Here is an 11,775-nt window from a genome sequence, read left to right on the forward strand (position 1 = left end):
ATGTAATTCATAACAGCGGTACACAATACTTGCATGAGTCACCACGAAAATGCAGTTCAGATGCGGTTTACATTATAATGCAAAGTGTTTAATCTATTGAACGCTGTTTTTAAAACTTTTATTCAGGTATACTTTTTATTTAAATGCAAAGATTTCATAGGATCGGTTCAAACTCTTTTCTTTAATTATCACTTTGAACTCATTTAAAGGGAAAGGTCGTCAATAAAAATCCTACTGAGGAGCACCATTGACGCCATCTGATATCAACATTTTTTTTTTCTATCCACCGCTAGGGGTACCGGAAGGGACACTATAAAAGCCAGAATGCAGGCTACACAAAAGAGATGCAGATACTTCCTAGTTAACCATGCACTCCGCGGAGTTCAGCTACACGATGGACTCAATACAAAAAAATTCAATTGAAAGAAGAGATTGCTTTCTTACGTGTTTTAGGAATAAAACATTTGTCTCAGTTTTGATGAGGCATACTGGGGTATCATTTGTTATGAGCTAAGTATTAGGTTATATAGCAGTAGTTCTGAAATTGGGGTGCGGGTACCCCTCGGGGTACTTGAAGGAACTCCAGGGGGTACTCGAGATTTTAAATAAAACAAAGAAACGTGGAAAATCTTTTTAAAATGAATATTGAACTAATTAGATCTTCAATATAAGTTTATAAAAAGTTTAATGCTCAGTTGTTTATTCAATTTCTTGTTAAATGCCAGATTCTCCCCCATACTAGAATGATTAAACCCAACTCGTGCCACCGCTTGTTACCTGTCAAGTTAACGATTTATAGGATGTAAAAGCGTTTAATAACGTAAAATAGATGAAATGCGTATGTACGCTTAACTTACAAACATGTACACGAGTGAACATCTCGTTTAGTAGGATTAAAGTTCAGCAACGAGACTTGAAAATGAACATCGTCTGTTATACAACCCATGAGCGTACACCATGACTTTTTTTGCTCTGACAACACCAAATACTTGAAGAACAATTTTTGTTTAGACGGCACGTGCGCAACATAAAACATAGGATGCAGACGTTCCCAAAAAACAACATTTGCATGCGACTGACAACTTAACACAATCCAAGCTTACCCTCCCCTACAGCTTTCACGGTAGCTGGGAGAGAAACAATTTGCAGTTATACCAGCGCTAAGAGTAAGTGTGAAATTTTATGAGTGTATGCGCCACACAATGTCAGGCAATCCGCCTAACCCCCAAAAAAGATCTGTGCTTTTGGAGGTAATCATGGCTGTCACGAATCAGAACACACACAAAAAAAAAAATCAAGCAGGTTCATACAATGCTTTTGAAATCATCACATTTTGGGATGAAACATGTATGTTGAAATGACCTTCAATACTTCTGTAGGACTGAGGGTTTGCGAGAAACCCTCGCAAAACATTTCGTGCAAGTCACTCGGTTGCGCATAGCGGTTTGTCAGTCAAAAGTTGTATTTTTCGCCTCGTTTAATATGAATATACAAAGTGTCTATAGTCAGAGGTCTAGGGAAGCTCGCTGCCACCGGCGCAAGCTAGCTAGCGACGACCTTTGCGTGGCTAGCTAGTGCAGCTAAACACGAAGGGATGATAAGGAAAGATAGATAAGCCATGCTAATTGCTAAGCTAACCTCAGATCGACACCTAGAGTAATCATTTAACACCGGAATTAAACGTTTGGGTGATCCGGCACACTTTTCACAGAAGTCTGACAGGAAGTGCGTTAAAGCGGAGCGTCGCTAACTTTGAAGGGCAAAATTTGCAGAGAAATTAATAAGTGACTAGATTCTGGAGGGAAATTCTCGCTAAGCAGAACAGGAAATGAACTAAGTTATTTTACTGCGTGCACCAGTCGAGGGCCTCTGAACTTCAAATTTTATTAATGTAGTAAAACATATTTATAAGACCGGTGTCAAAGTTAAACCATTAATTGGAGATTAATTTAAATGTTATAAGGCATTTACTTCCTTTGGCTTAATTCTGCCAGCTTTGCAATAAATCTTAGAGGAGTCTCACCGGCACTAAGACAGACAAAAATGGACATTTGCAGTACATTGATTGGAAAATTGTTTCTATGAGAAGACTAAGAAAAAAATGCCTGTAACGATAAGTTGGTTGTATTAAAGGATAAAGGAAAACTATTACAATAATCTTTGAATTGACTTGAGATTGCACTTGAGATTTGAAATAAAACAAAGATGTGAAAATGCTTATTAATTCATAAAATAATTATTGAATTAATTAAATGTTTCAGGAAAGTATAAGTATGATATAAAATAAAATATGTGTTTTCATAAAACACATTTTTTGTACAGTAGGTAAGTTTGACCCAACTTGTCACGTGCCACCTCTCGTTACCTGTCACGTTAATGATTTATTTTTGTGAACACATCTCGACTATGATGCCAAAAGAAGACACTTTTAAGTAGAATATTTTTCTGTGGACCGATATCTATTTATAATGATGTATTTTTGAGAAGACATCTGACATTTTATGTTGATTATTTTTGCGGACAAATATTTATTAATATTTAAGGTAATGAACAGATCTCTATTGTAATCCAGAAAGAGGACGCTTTATATTTAATATTTTTCTGTAGACAAATATTTATTTACAATTATTCTTTTTTGAGAACATGGTCTGACAATTTACAAATAATTATTACGTCATTTCTTTTTGATAACAGATCTCTTCTGTGTTTCAAAAGAGGACACTTAATGTTGATTATTTATTTGGGGACCAATACAAATGAAGTTTGAAAGGTTCTAAAGTCAAAATATACAACGCTTATTGTTATATTATGATTCTATTTATCATTATTATATATTTATATCACGCAGTTTTGCAGCATTTATTTAAAAATTGCTCCTCAAAATTAGAAAGTTCCATCTCAAAAGAAGTCATTGATTCTCAAAACCGCTCCACAAAAAAAAAAGTTATTTTGATTCTTGATTAGTTTGCACAGTAAATCAATTATATAGCGCGCTGTGCGTTTTAATTCAAGCTTAAAGAATTTGCCAGTTGGCTCCTGCTTCATTAGCCAAACTGCGGTTAGAAATATAACCCCTCAACCCACATACTTACACTTTAGCCTCGCGGGAAAAGCTTTAAACAACCTTGCTATGTCAGAACTTGCAAGTGTCGACCCTAAGGGACATGAGCACTGACGGCTGGTGCAATTTCTATTATGGAGATCAAACAAACATAGCACAAGATGGGGAAATCCTCCTACGTGGAGTTACAAGAACATCTCCTTGACATCAAGCTACAGTTATAAAATCTATTTGAAGCGCCGCAAAAGTTAGCCTAGACTTTTTCGGTCATACTTTTTTTTTTTTTTTTTTCTGTCCAATTGCTGCTGTCATTCTCCTTTCATCCTATTTCTTGACAAACAGTGACAGGCACAACTATTAAATGCTTCCACTAGGTTTCCAAAGGTGAATTTAACCAGCGAATCTACCGTATAAAAAAAAAAAAAAAGTCATTGTGTTTACTTAAACAGAGTCATAAAAACTATTAAAGCATTCCCAGAAACGCTCTGCTTTTTAAAGCAGGACAAGTTTGGCAACGGACCCAAGACCCCATTGAGCCACGAAGGCCAGTTCTTGGGTTTCGCTTGTAAAACCTGAACTGAACATGTCTGAGATATCGGACTTCTCGCAGCTTGCGTGCAACTCACAGTAGCAAATCCACTTTATGTATCGTCTTCTCAGTCTTTTGGACGTATGACAGAAGGACACACGACAAGCAAAATAACGCGTCTGATGTCCTGGGAGTGATTCTCAGGAGGACTCGGCTTCCTGAGGGGTTTATTAATATGCTATAATGTTCGATTGAGGGCAAAGTTGGGATATCGAATGACGCGGGAATTCTCAGCTGCTCCTCCACAATAGACACGCAAAGTCCAAAAAAAGTGCTGGTGGTGAACATTAATTGGTTAGAGGTCACAGTCACGTTAACAGTCCAAATAGAAGTATTAAGACTTTTCAAATAAAGAAATACCCAGTCAAAACGATCTATTATGTAAATTGTAGACTACAACCAGAGCCGGCCCAAAACAGAAGCAAACTAAGCACCTTCATAGGGCCCCGGCAGCCACGAGAGCCCTCCAAAGGTTTGGCCCCAATTTTGAGACCGTAATCTTTGATTGGTCGTGATTGAGTCTGCCGCGACTGCTCCCACAACGGCGCAGCCCTACCTTTTCACTGTTCTGTGGTCTGACCACGTCTGTAAAATTATCAGCATTGACTCTAATCTACATGCAGCATTTAGAATGTGTTTATAAATACCAATGTTAAAATAGTTTTCACTTTTGGGGGGGGGGGGGGGGGGGGCATGAGTCACTTGTGACACCATTACATAAGAATTATCTTAGCTTTTGTTCGTATTGGTGAGTATTCCGTGCAATTGTGACAATTTTCTTAAGCTTTTGCACATATTTACATCATTTTAAAACTTAAATATTTTACCTTGTTTCACTTGTTTTGCTGCACTCTGTAGCTAGCTAGCTATACTGACACTCATCGACTGCTATATTGATCAAACATCCATCTCACCTGGCAGTGAATGAGTTATTAAATAATGTTAAAATAATTTCACTATTTCAGTTTTCGTTTTTTTAAGTTTGGCACGAGTCTCTTTAACCCCATTATATAAGAATTGCCTAAGCTTTCATTTGTATTGACAATCATCCTGTGCAATTGAGACAAGGTTAGCAAGCTAGCTAATGTGCTTCTTTTTTGAAGCAGTTAGCTAGCTTGTAAATAAGCAGTTAGCTAGTGAGTGAACATGCTAGCTAACAGCTTTTTTACTAGCTAGCAAACTGCTTAAAAACAGAGCATATTAGCTGGCTAGCAAGCTAATTTTGTGGCGAATAAACACGCTGGCTAACAGCTTGTTTGCCCATACTGATGCTCCTAAATTTTCTAAAGCTTTTGCACATCTTTATTCTCTATATTTTGAAATGTAAACATTCCAATCATTTTGTTCCCTTTTGCTTTTCTATCCTCTGTTGTTCAGCGATTGTTTGTTTTTTTTAACCAAAAATGACAAACAAGGTGACACTTTCAGTGAATCCATTGAAACGTATTTGATTTTTGTTGCTTTTACTCAGGAAATAGGATCTTAAGACTATGACTTGAAATCAAATAGAGGGCTCTAAAATCGCATTTTGCTCGGGACCCCATGGCGGTGTGGGCCGGCTCTGACTACAAAGGAGGAAAAAGTCCCGTTAACGAACAATCACCCTCGTAGCGTTCTTTTTCTTACCATCCCAGTTGGAGTCCGAATCTGCTGCGGACAAAGCGAGAAGCGGGAATGAACTGAACAAAGCGACGAGGAAGCGAAAGCACGACAATCGCGCGCAAGCTCGTTTCATGCTGCATCACAACTAACAAACAATTGTGGGAGAAAAACTTGCATAATTATTCTATTGCTGTGTGTACTCCTGAGACCCAGCCTTTTAATTTGTGTCCACTGCAATGGACATTTCTTTTTGGTTTATATTGTTGGACTCATTTGGGCTACTCAGCTAAGTCCTAGTGTCCTCAGTAGAGGACATCCTGGACTTTCCGATGAGATCTCATGTTTGGTTTGGATGCGATCAATTTTGCTGTCTTACTGAGACAAAGTGGACACAAATATTAGGCGTCAGGAGGATATGAAAAATAGGCAATAGGCGCAGCATTCTGGACACCTCATTAGGCACACCCGCACATTATATTCACATTTTGAATCTCCTTCAAAAAGATAATAGTGCACATTTTTAAGAAACTAGGTAGCAATGTTAATTTTCCTGATTATTCGCGGCGTACGTAATGATATGTCCTGTCGGGTCCACTGTAAAATCAAAGTGCAGGGAATGTATTCATGGGGCCACTTTAGAGAATCATCGTTGGCACACCTGCAAACAAGTGATCACGGACATACTTCATGCTAACTGAATCGAGTCATTTACACACGGGGAGGCGCACGTATGCACTTTGATGTGAATACATTAACGGGATTAAGTCAGAAGTAATGCTCGTGTACTATACCTCCATCAGATGGGGGGACGTCTACCAAAAATGAATGAGAATTAGCCTATTGTGTAGTCTCGTACTGTATGTCATCAAAATGTTAAAAATCTGCAAGAAAGTATGTCAGTATATATATTTTATATATTTTCTGGAAGGGGCCTACCATCTGCTTCCTGCTGTGGTGCGGCTGTGTAAATAAAGATCATAGTTACATAAAAACAAAGAGTATCGTGAGACTTGCTCCAAAATCAAATATCTTTATGAATGAAGGAATAATATCCAGCATGCCTGCAAGGAAAGACACAGATTCTAAAAAAAAAAAAAGAAAATAAAAGGATGCAAAGTGATTTTATTCAACACACAGGGATAATAACCTAAATGGTGCAAGCAGTGGACGCTCTAAGAAATGCAAACATGCGGAACCAAATTGGCGTCGTCACTGTATTATCCCCTTCAAGTGGCAAAGGAAATGATTGACCTTTGCCTTATCCTCTTCACTCTGTAATTTACTCAACATATCATCGGCATTATTCAAATAATTACCGTGACTGTTTAGTTCAAATGCTCTTCGGAACACCCAATGCATCTCAAATATGACCAAAAAAAAAAAAGACCCTCACCCGCTTCGGCTGGCTCCTGTGGGGCTAAATTGAATATATATATATATTTTTTTTAGTGACCACTGCAAAGCCATAGAAACATGGAAGTGACTGTGGAGTAAACGATTTTGCCTAGCAAACATCTTTTAATGTCTTTGCAAAATACATGAAAATATGGTCGAACGTATTAGAAAATACATTTGAATTGACTTGTTGGTTAAATGCTAAAAGCTTAGCATTTTTTTTCTAATAACGGCACGTTTTATTGACTAGCAATTACATAAATAAACAGTATTTACTCTCTTAAATATGGAACATATTAGGCTAAATGTAGCCTATTTTGTTTTACCCATATTTTGTTAATACACTATGACATTATTAGGGAAAAAAAGTTTTTAGCTTTCAGCCTATATCGGCTGTTTGAATTAATTTACAGACGATTTTCAAACATATTTGCAAATTCCTTTGAAGATATTTGCAAGTATGATTGAGCATAGTTGCTATTACGTTTGAACATAATTGCGAAATACATATTTGCTTGTATGTTTGAAAATACTTTCAAACATGTTTGAACGTATTTATTTATAAGTACATTTGAACATACTATAAATTTGCAAATATTTGGAATTTTTGTTCAAATATTTTTGCAAAAACATTTCAATGTATTCCAAGTACGTTTGGACATCCTTGCAAATACATTTGAACGTGTTTGAAAACACATTCAAACATATTTGCAAGGATGTTCGAACTTACTTGAAAATCTAAAACAACATATTTGCAAGTATGTTTAAATATACTTGCAAATACTGTATGTTCAAATGTATTTGTGAGTACATTTGAAGGTACCCATGAATACATTCGAACATATTTGCAAAAATATTTGAATGGACTCACACGTTCAAATGTATTTAACACTTTTCCAATCCTTCGATCTTTACATCAAAGGTGTTTTACATCTGAGGAAAAGCATTGAAAAAGACACTAGGGAGCTGAAATTTCTCCCAGATGTTGATAACGTATCAAATTTCAACTAGTCACGACTACTTATTTATAGGACAACCAGGAATGGTGGCTAAAATACTGCGAGATGTGGAATAAGATGACCTAAAAACGGTCAACACACCGCACAAGGTTAAAATACATTTGATACGGTTAAACATCCTTCGAAATATTTTCAAACGAGTTTGCAGTCAGAAACGTTTACTTCACTTTGACACTTCCGCGCTTGCATACAAAACAAATGCAAAGCAGCGCGCGATGTGGAAAACGCAAGTTAAGAGGCCTCGACAGCTGAGCAAATATCGTACAAATAGGATCTCACACACACACACACAAATAGAGTATACGCAGCAAATATATAAATAAAAAGTATATCTCGCCACATATCACACAAGGCTCGAGCAGCGTTTATGTCGCTGGGCCTCGCGTGCGCTACTACCACATTATTATTCCTATTACGTATTTAAAGTCTTGACAGATTCACCGAATAGAAGGCATAAAATGACGAGCGGGCAAATAAACAACGTTGGCGGCAGTCAATTAATGCGGTCAAAGGTCACCGCAGGCGGCTCCGGCCTCGACACGGCCAAGGTGACAAAAGTGCAAAAGTGAAAATGTGTCAACTGTAATCGAGCGACGATGTGATAATGAAAGGCGCGCGAAAGGTCAGGAGGTAAACGGAGGCGTGCGGCTGACTTACCCTGCACCTCGGCTGGCGCTGCTGGAGGAGAAAACACAGGCGACACATGATTAGAATGCACTGTTTATGCTCCCTAATACTATAAAATTACCACTAGACAGCTCTGTAAATCATTCTTATTAGCTTTGGTATACAGCGGAGCTGCTATTTGGCTCGGGACCGAACGCCGTCTCAAATAGGAAAAATGTGAAATGGTCTCCCACCCAAAAATATTTGGAATTGCTTATATATTCCTCAAGAGGGCGGCAAAACTCATTTTTCCTGTCGTACAAGGCTCCTCCCCTCGCTTGCTTCCAAGATGGAGTCAGGAGCAATATTTCTGTTTGACGTGGCTATGGCTTGGTGGATAATTGTTTACAGTATTATTGTTGATATTGCTGATTTTTTTTTTCTTTTGCTCTTCAGCTTGCATATGCTAATGAATGTGTCATCAAAAAAATGCTGAATTCATTTTTCAAATGTGGGGATACAATTTTTTAACAGGGTTTCTGCAGGTATCAGAACATTTATTTAATGCTTTTCAATGCGCCGACAGAATCAGCATGCATTTCAAATTAGGAGCAAATAAATTGGAACGTGACACAAATTATTGTTAAAATTGTTTTATAGTGATTATCTTGATTTGTGTATGGACGACTGAATTTAAAACGTGAATTTACTGACACAATTTTTACAGACTAGCCAGAAAAAAAAAAAAGTTGATGGTTTACAATCTATACTCAAGAGCACAGGTGTCAAGGCACCAAATTTGCAAGAACTTTTTAAAATTTGGGGGGGGGATTTTGTCCAAACTAGGGCCCGGGGGCCTTATGAGGCCCCACGTCCATTTTTAAACGGCCCCCGACATATCCTAAAAATACCATTTTCAAACTTGTTTCATATGCTATAAGAGCTTTTCTAAAAATGTAAAGATGAAAATGAATCACTTAACACATTCAATATCTTTTTTTTAATGAAATCCCAGCTACTTAAGTATTAGATCGATACTTAAGTATGAATTGTATGTCTGGACACTTAAAAAACATGAAAATACATCCGTGGCATTGAATGAGTTAATTTGTTCCTGTGAGTTAATTTGTCATACTGTGACATACAGTATGAATTATACAATTAATTGAATTAAAACAAAACAGCTCTCTAAGACCTCAAATTTAAATCAGTTACGCACTTGTCAAATAATATCCAACTGGCTTGTAATTGGTTATGCTAACACACGGCGCATTCAGAAGAGCTAATACGATCCTAGCTAGCATCCGTGTTTTTCACAAGGTGACACATGTTCATATCTTGTCGTGCTCAAGTGAACGCTGTCATGGCGCACGGCTCGTAAATCCACTCGCCATTCTATAAAATGTTCACCTTTTATAGCGTCTTAACCTTATGACACAAATCTATACAACAAACCACGGTCAACTGGAGTCCCATGACTTGCGGATTTGGACGTTATTTTTTAAGGCATTAAATGTATTTCAACACGCTGGGCGCGACCGTTGAAGCTTAAGTAAGCCGCAAATGGAAACGTATTAAATACCAAAGTCCCCTCTGAGGGGTCAGCGCAGGAGCCGTAAAGGCCAACCACGGTGTCTCATGACTTCCCTAAAGACAAGCCGCGTGTATTTTTTGGGACCCTTTCCTTAAATAGCCTAGCAAGTTTGACCTCGCTCGCGCATAATTTTACCACTTTGCAGTCGCAAATTGGCAGAACGCAATTCCAACTATGCGGACTGCCTAACGTCGTGTTTAAGTTCTAGCAGCCTGCTTGGCATGCTAATGTACAGATTTTTAATTTTTTTTAGCTAATTCCAATTTGGCTAAGGAAATGAGCTAGCTGCTAACCCTGCACCATGTTATAGACACTTTCAGTTTTCTGTATATGTCTTAGTTTCTAGTCTTTGTTTTCTTCAACTGAAATGACAATAACAACAATAATAAGATGTGCTAAGTTTTAGCGCTAGAATGCAAAACCAAAAATGTGGTCTTGTTTACAAAGAAATTAAGAGGACTAAGAATGTGTTAGCATGAAGCTAAAATAACTTGTTAGCCAGCTACACACATGTAATGGTCTTTGTTTAATGTTAGGTTTAACATTAACTAAAGCTGGAAGCCTTGTTGTTTTTAAGTGTTGAACTGTAAACAAATATCGTGAAAAACGTATAACTTTGGTCAGCCACATCTCAAGACACCATTGTATTCTTCTTTTTTTTCTTTAGTTGTGTTTAAAAAAAATAGGAGGATTAAGAATGCTTCACAGTTTTTTTTTCAGTGCTAGCTTGAAGCTAAAAATAACTTGTTAGCCAAAGCTAGCTATGCGTTTTTTTTCTCAACACACATCTTCTTTGTTTTAACAGTATTTTTGACAGTAGCTTTGACAGTATCTTACACTTGTTTTTGGTAAAAGTGTTCACCATCGTTGCCAAACTGCTTTGTTTTAAACGAAAAATTGTCTTATCAGCAAAAAAAAAACTATAGCTCTGATCAGACACATCCCAAGGCATCGTATTTTTTTTTTTTTTTTTTTACTGTGTGTTAGCTGAAAGCCAAAACAAAAACGTTTTAGCCAAAGCTAGCATGGGTTTTTCAAATCTAATTTTCTTTGTTTAATTTGATAGTAAACATAAGATCGAAGCCTATTTTTTTCTTATCAAAACAGTGTTTGCTATATGAGCCAAGTTGCTGTTTGTTTGGAACTGCTACCCTATCACATTTGTCTTTCACAATTTTGTTTGCAGGGCCTAAACAAAATAATTGAGTGTACGACTGCTCATATCTGCAAATCTAATAAATCTGGTCACTTACATTTGAAGGCACCATTGTATTTTTCTGCTTTGCAGTGTGGTTAGCGTTAATATTCTAAAATAACTTGTCAGCCAAAGCTAGCCATGTATTTTTTTTGTAAAAAATAAATATTAAATTTCTTTGTTGTATACTTAATTTGACAGTAAACATAAGCTTGTAGCTTTTTTTTAGGGTGTAGTAGGTGAATATGCTCATGAGTTAGTGATCTTTTAATATGCTAATATGCTTTAAATTAAGCTAGCTGCCAATTCTGAGCCATCCTATCATAACATCCAGTTTTCTGTTCATGTCTTTCAGATCTTCATTGTCTTTTTTTTTTCTACTAAAATGACTAAATATATTTTCCAACATATATTTATGTTTGTTTTATGTCTGTACGAATACCACAGCATTAACAAGCACAATTGCTTTAACGGACCATTTGGAGTCTATACTAAAAGCAGGACAATATATTGCTCTGTTGTGTAATGTTTTCTGAAAGGAGGCTTAATAAAAATAAAAAACAAAAAACAAAAAACCTTGCCACCGCAAAAATTGCTCAGAACCAATTATCGTCCTATATAATATTTAGCTAGTCTGTCAGGACTGGAAAGTGCTTCCAACAGATATTAAACCTCACTTGGGTTATGATGCATGGAGTCCAAGTCCTATTTTAA

The 11,775-nt window shown here is 36.9% G+C and overlaps 1 protein-coding gene across 5 annotated transcripts in view; it reads right to left on the reverse strand.

Moving 5' to 3' along the window:
* The window catches only part of mybpc2b (myosin binding protein Cb), a 30,709-nt gene that overhangs the window by 13,022 nt on the left and 5,912 nt on the right, over nt 1–11,775 (reverse strand). Inside the window, exons 2-3 of one of the 5 annotated variants that reach the window (XM_088438774.1) lie at nt 8,324–8,344; nt 1,104–1,127 (exon numbers count right to left, since the gene is read on the reverse strand). In XM_088438774.1, the coding sequence (XP_088294900.1) occupies nt 1,104–1,127; nt 8,324–8,344 (45 nt within the window). Of the gene's footprint in view, nt 1–1,103; nt 1,128–6,645; nt 6,670–8,323; nt 8,345–11,775 lie in introns of all 5 variants that reach the window. The other 4 variants (XM_088438775.1, XM_088438776.1, XM_088438777.1 and 1 more) reach the window with 4 other exon arrangements.

This window comes from Hippichthys cyanospilos, chromosome 17 (genome assembly GCF_059441005.1).
Source record: "Hippichthys cyanospilos isolate Australia breed blue-spotted pipefish chromosome 17, RoL_Hcya_1.0, whole genome shotgun sequence".
Taxonomy (NCBI): domain Eukaryota; kingdom Metazoa; phylum Chordata; class Actinopteri; order Syngnathiformes; family Syngnathidae; genus Hippichthys; species Hippichthys cyanospilos.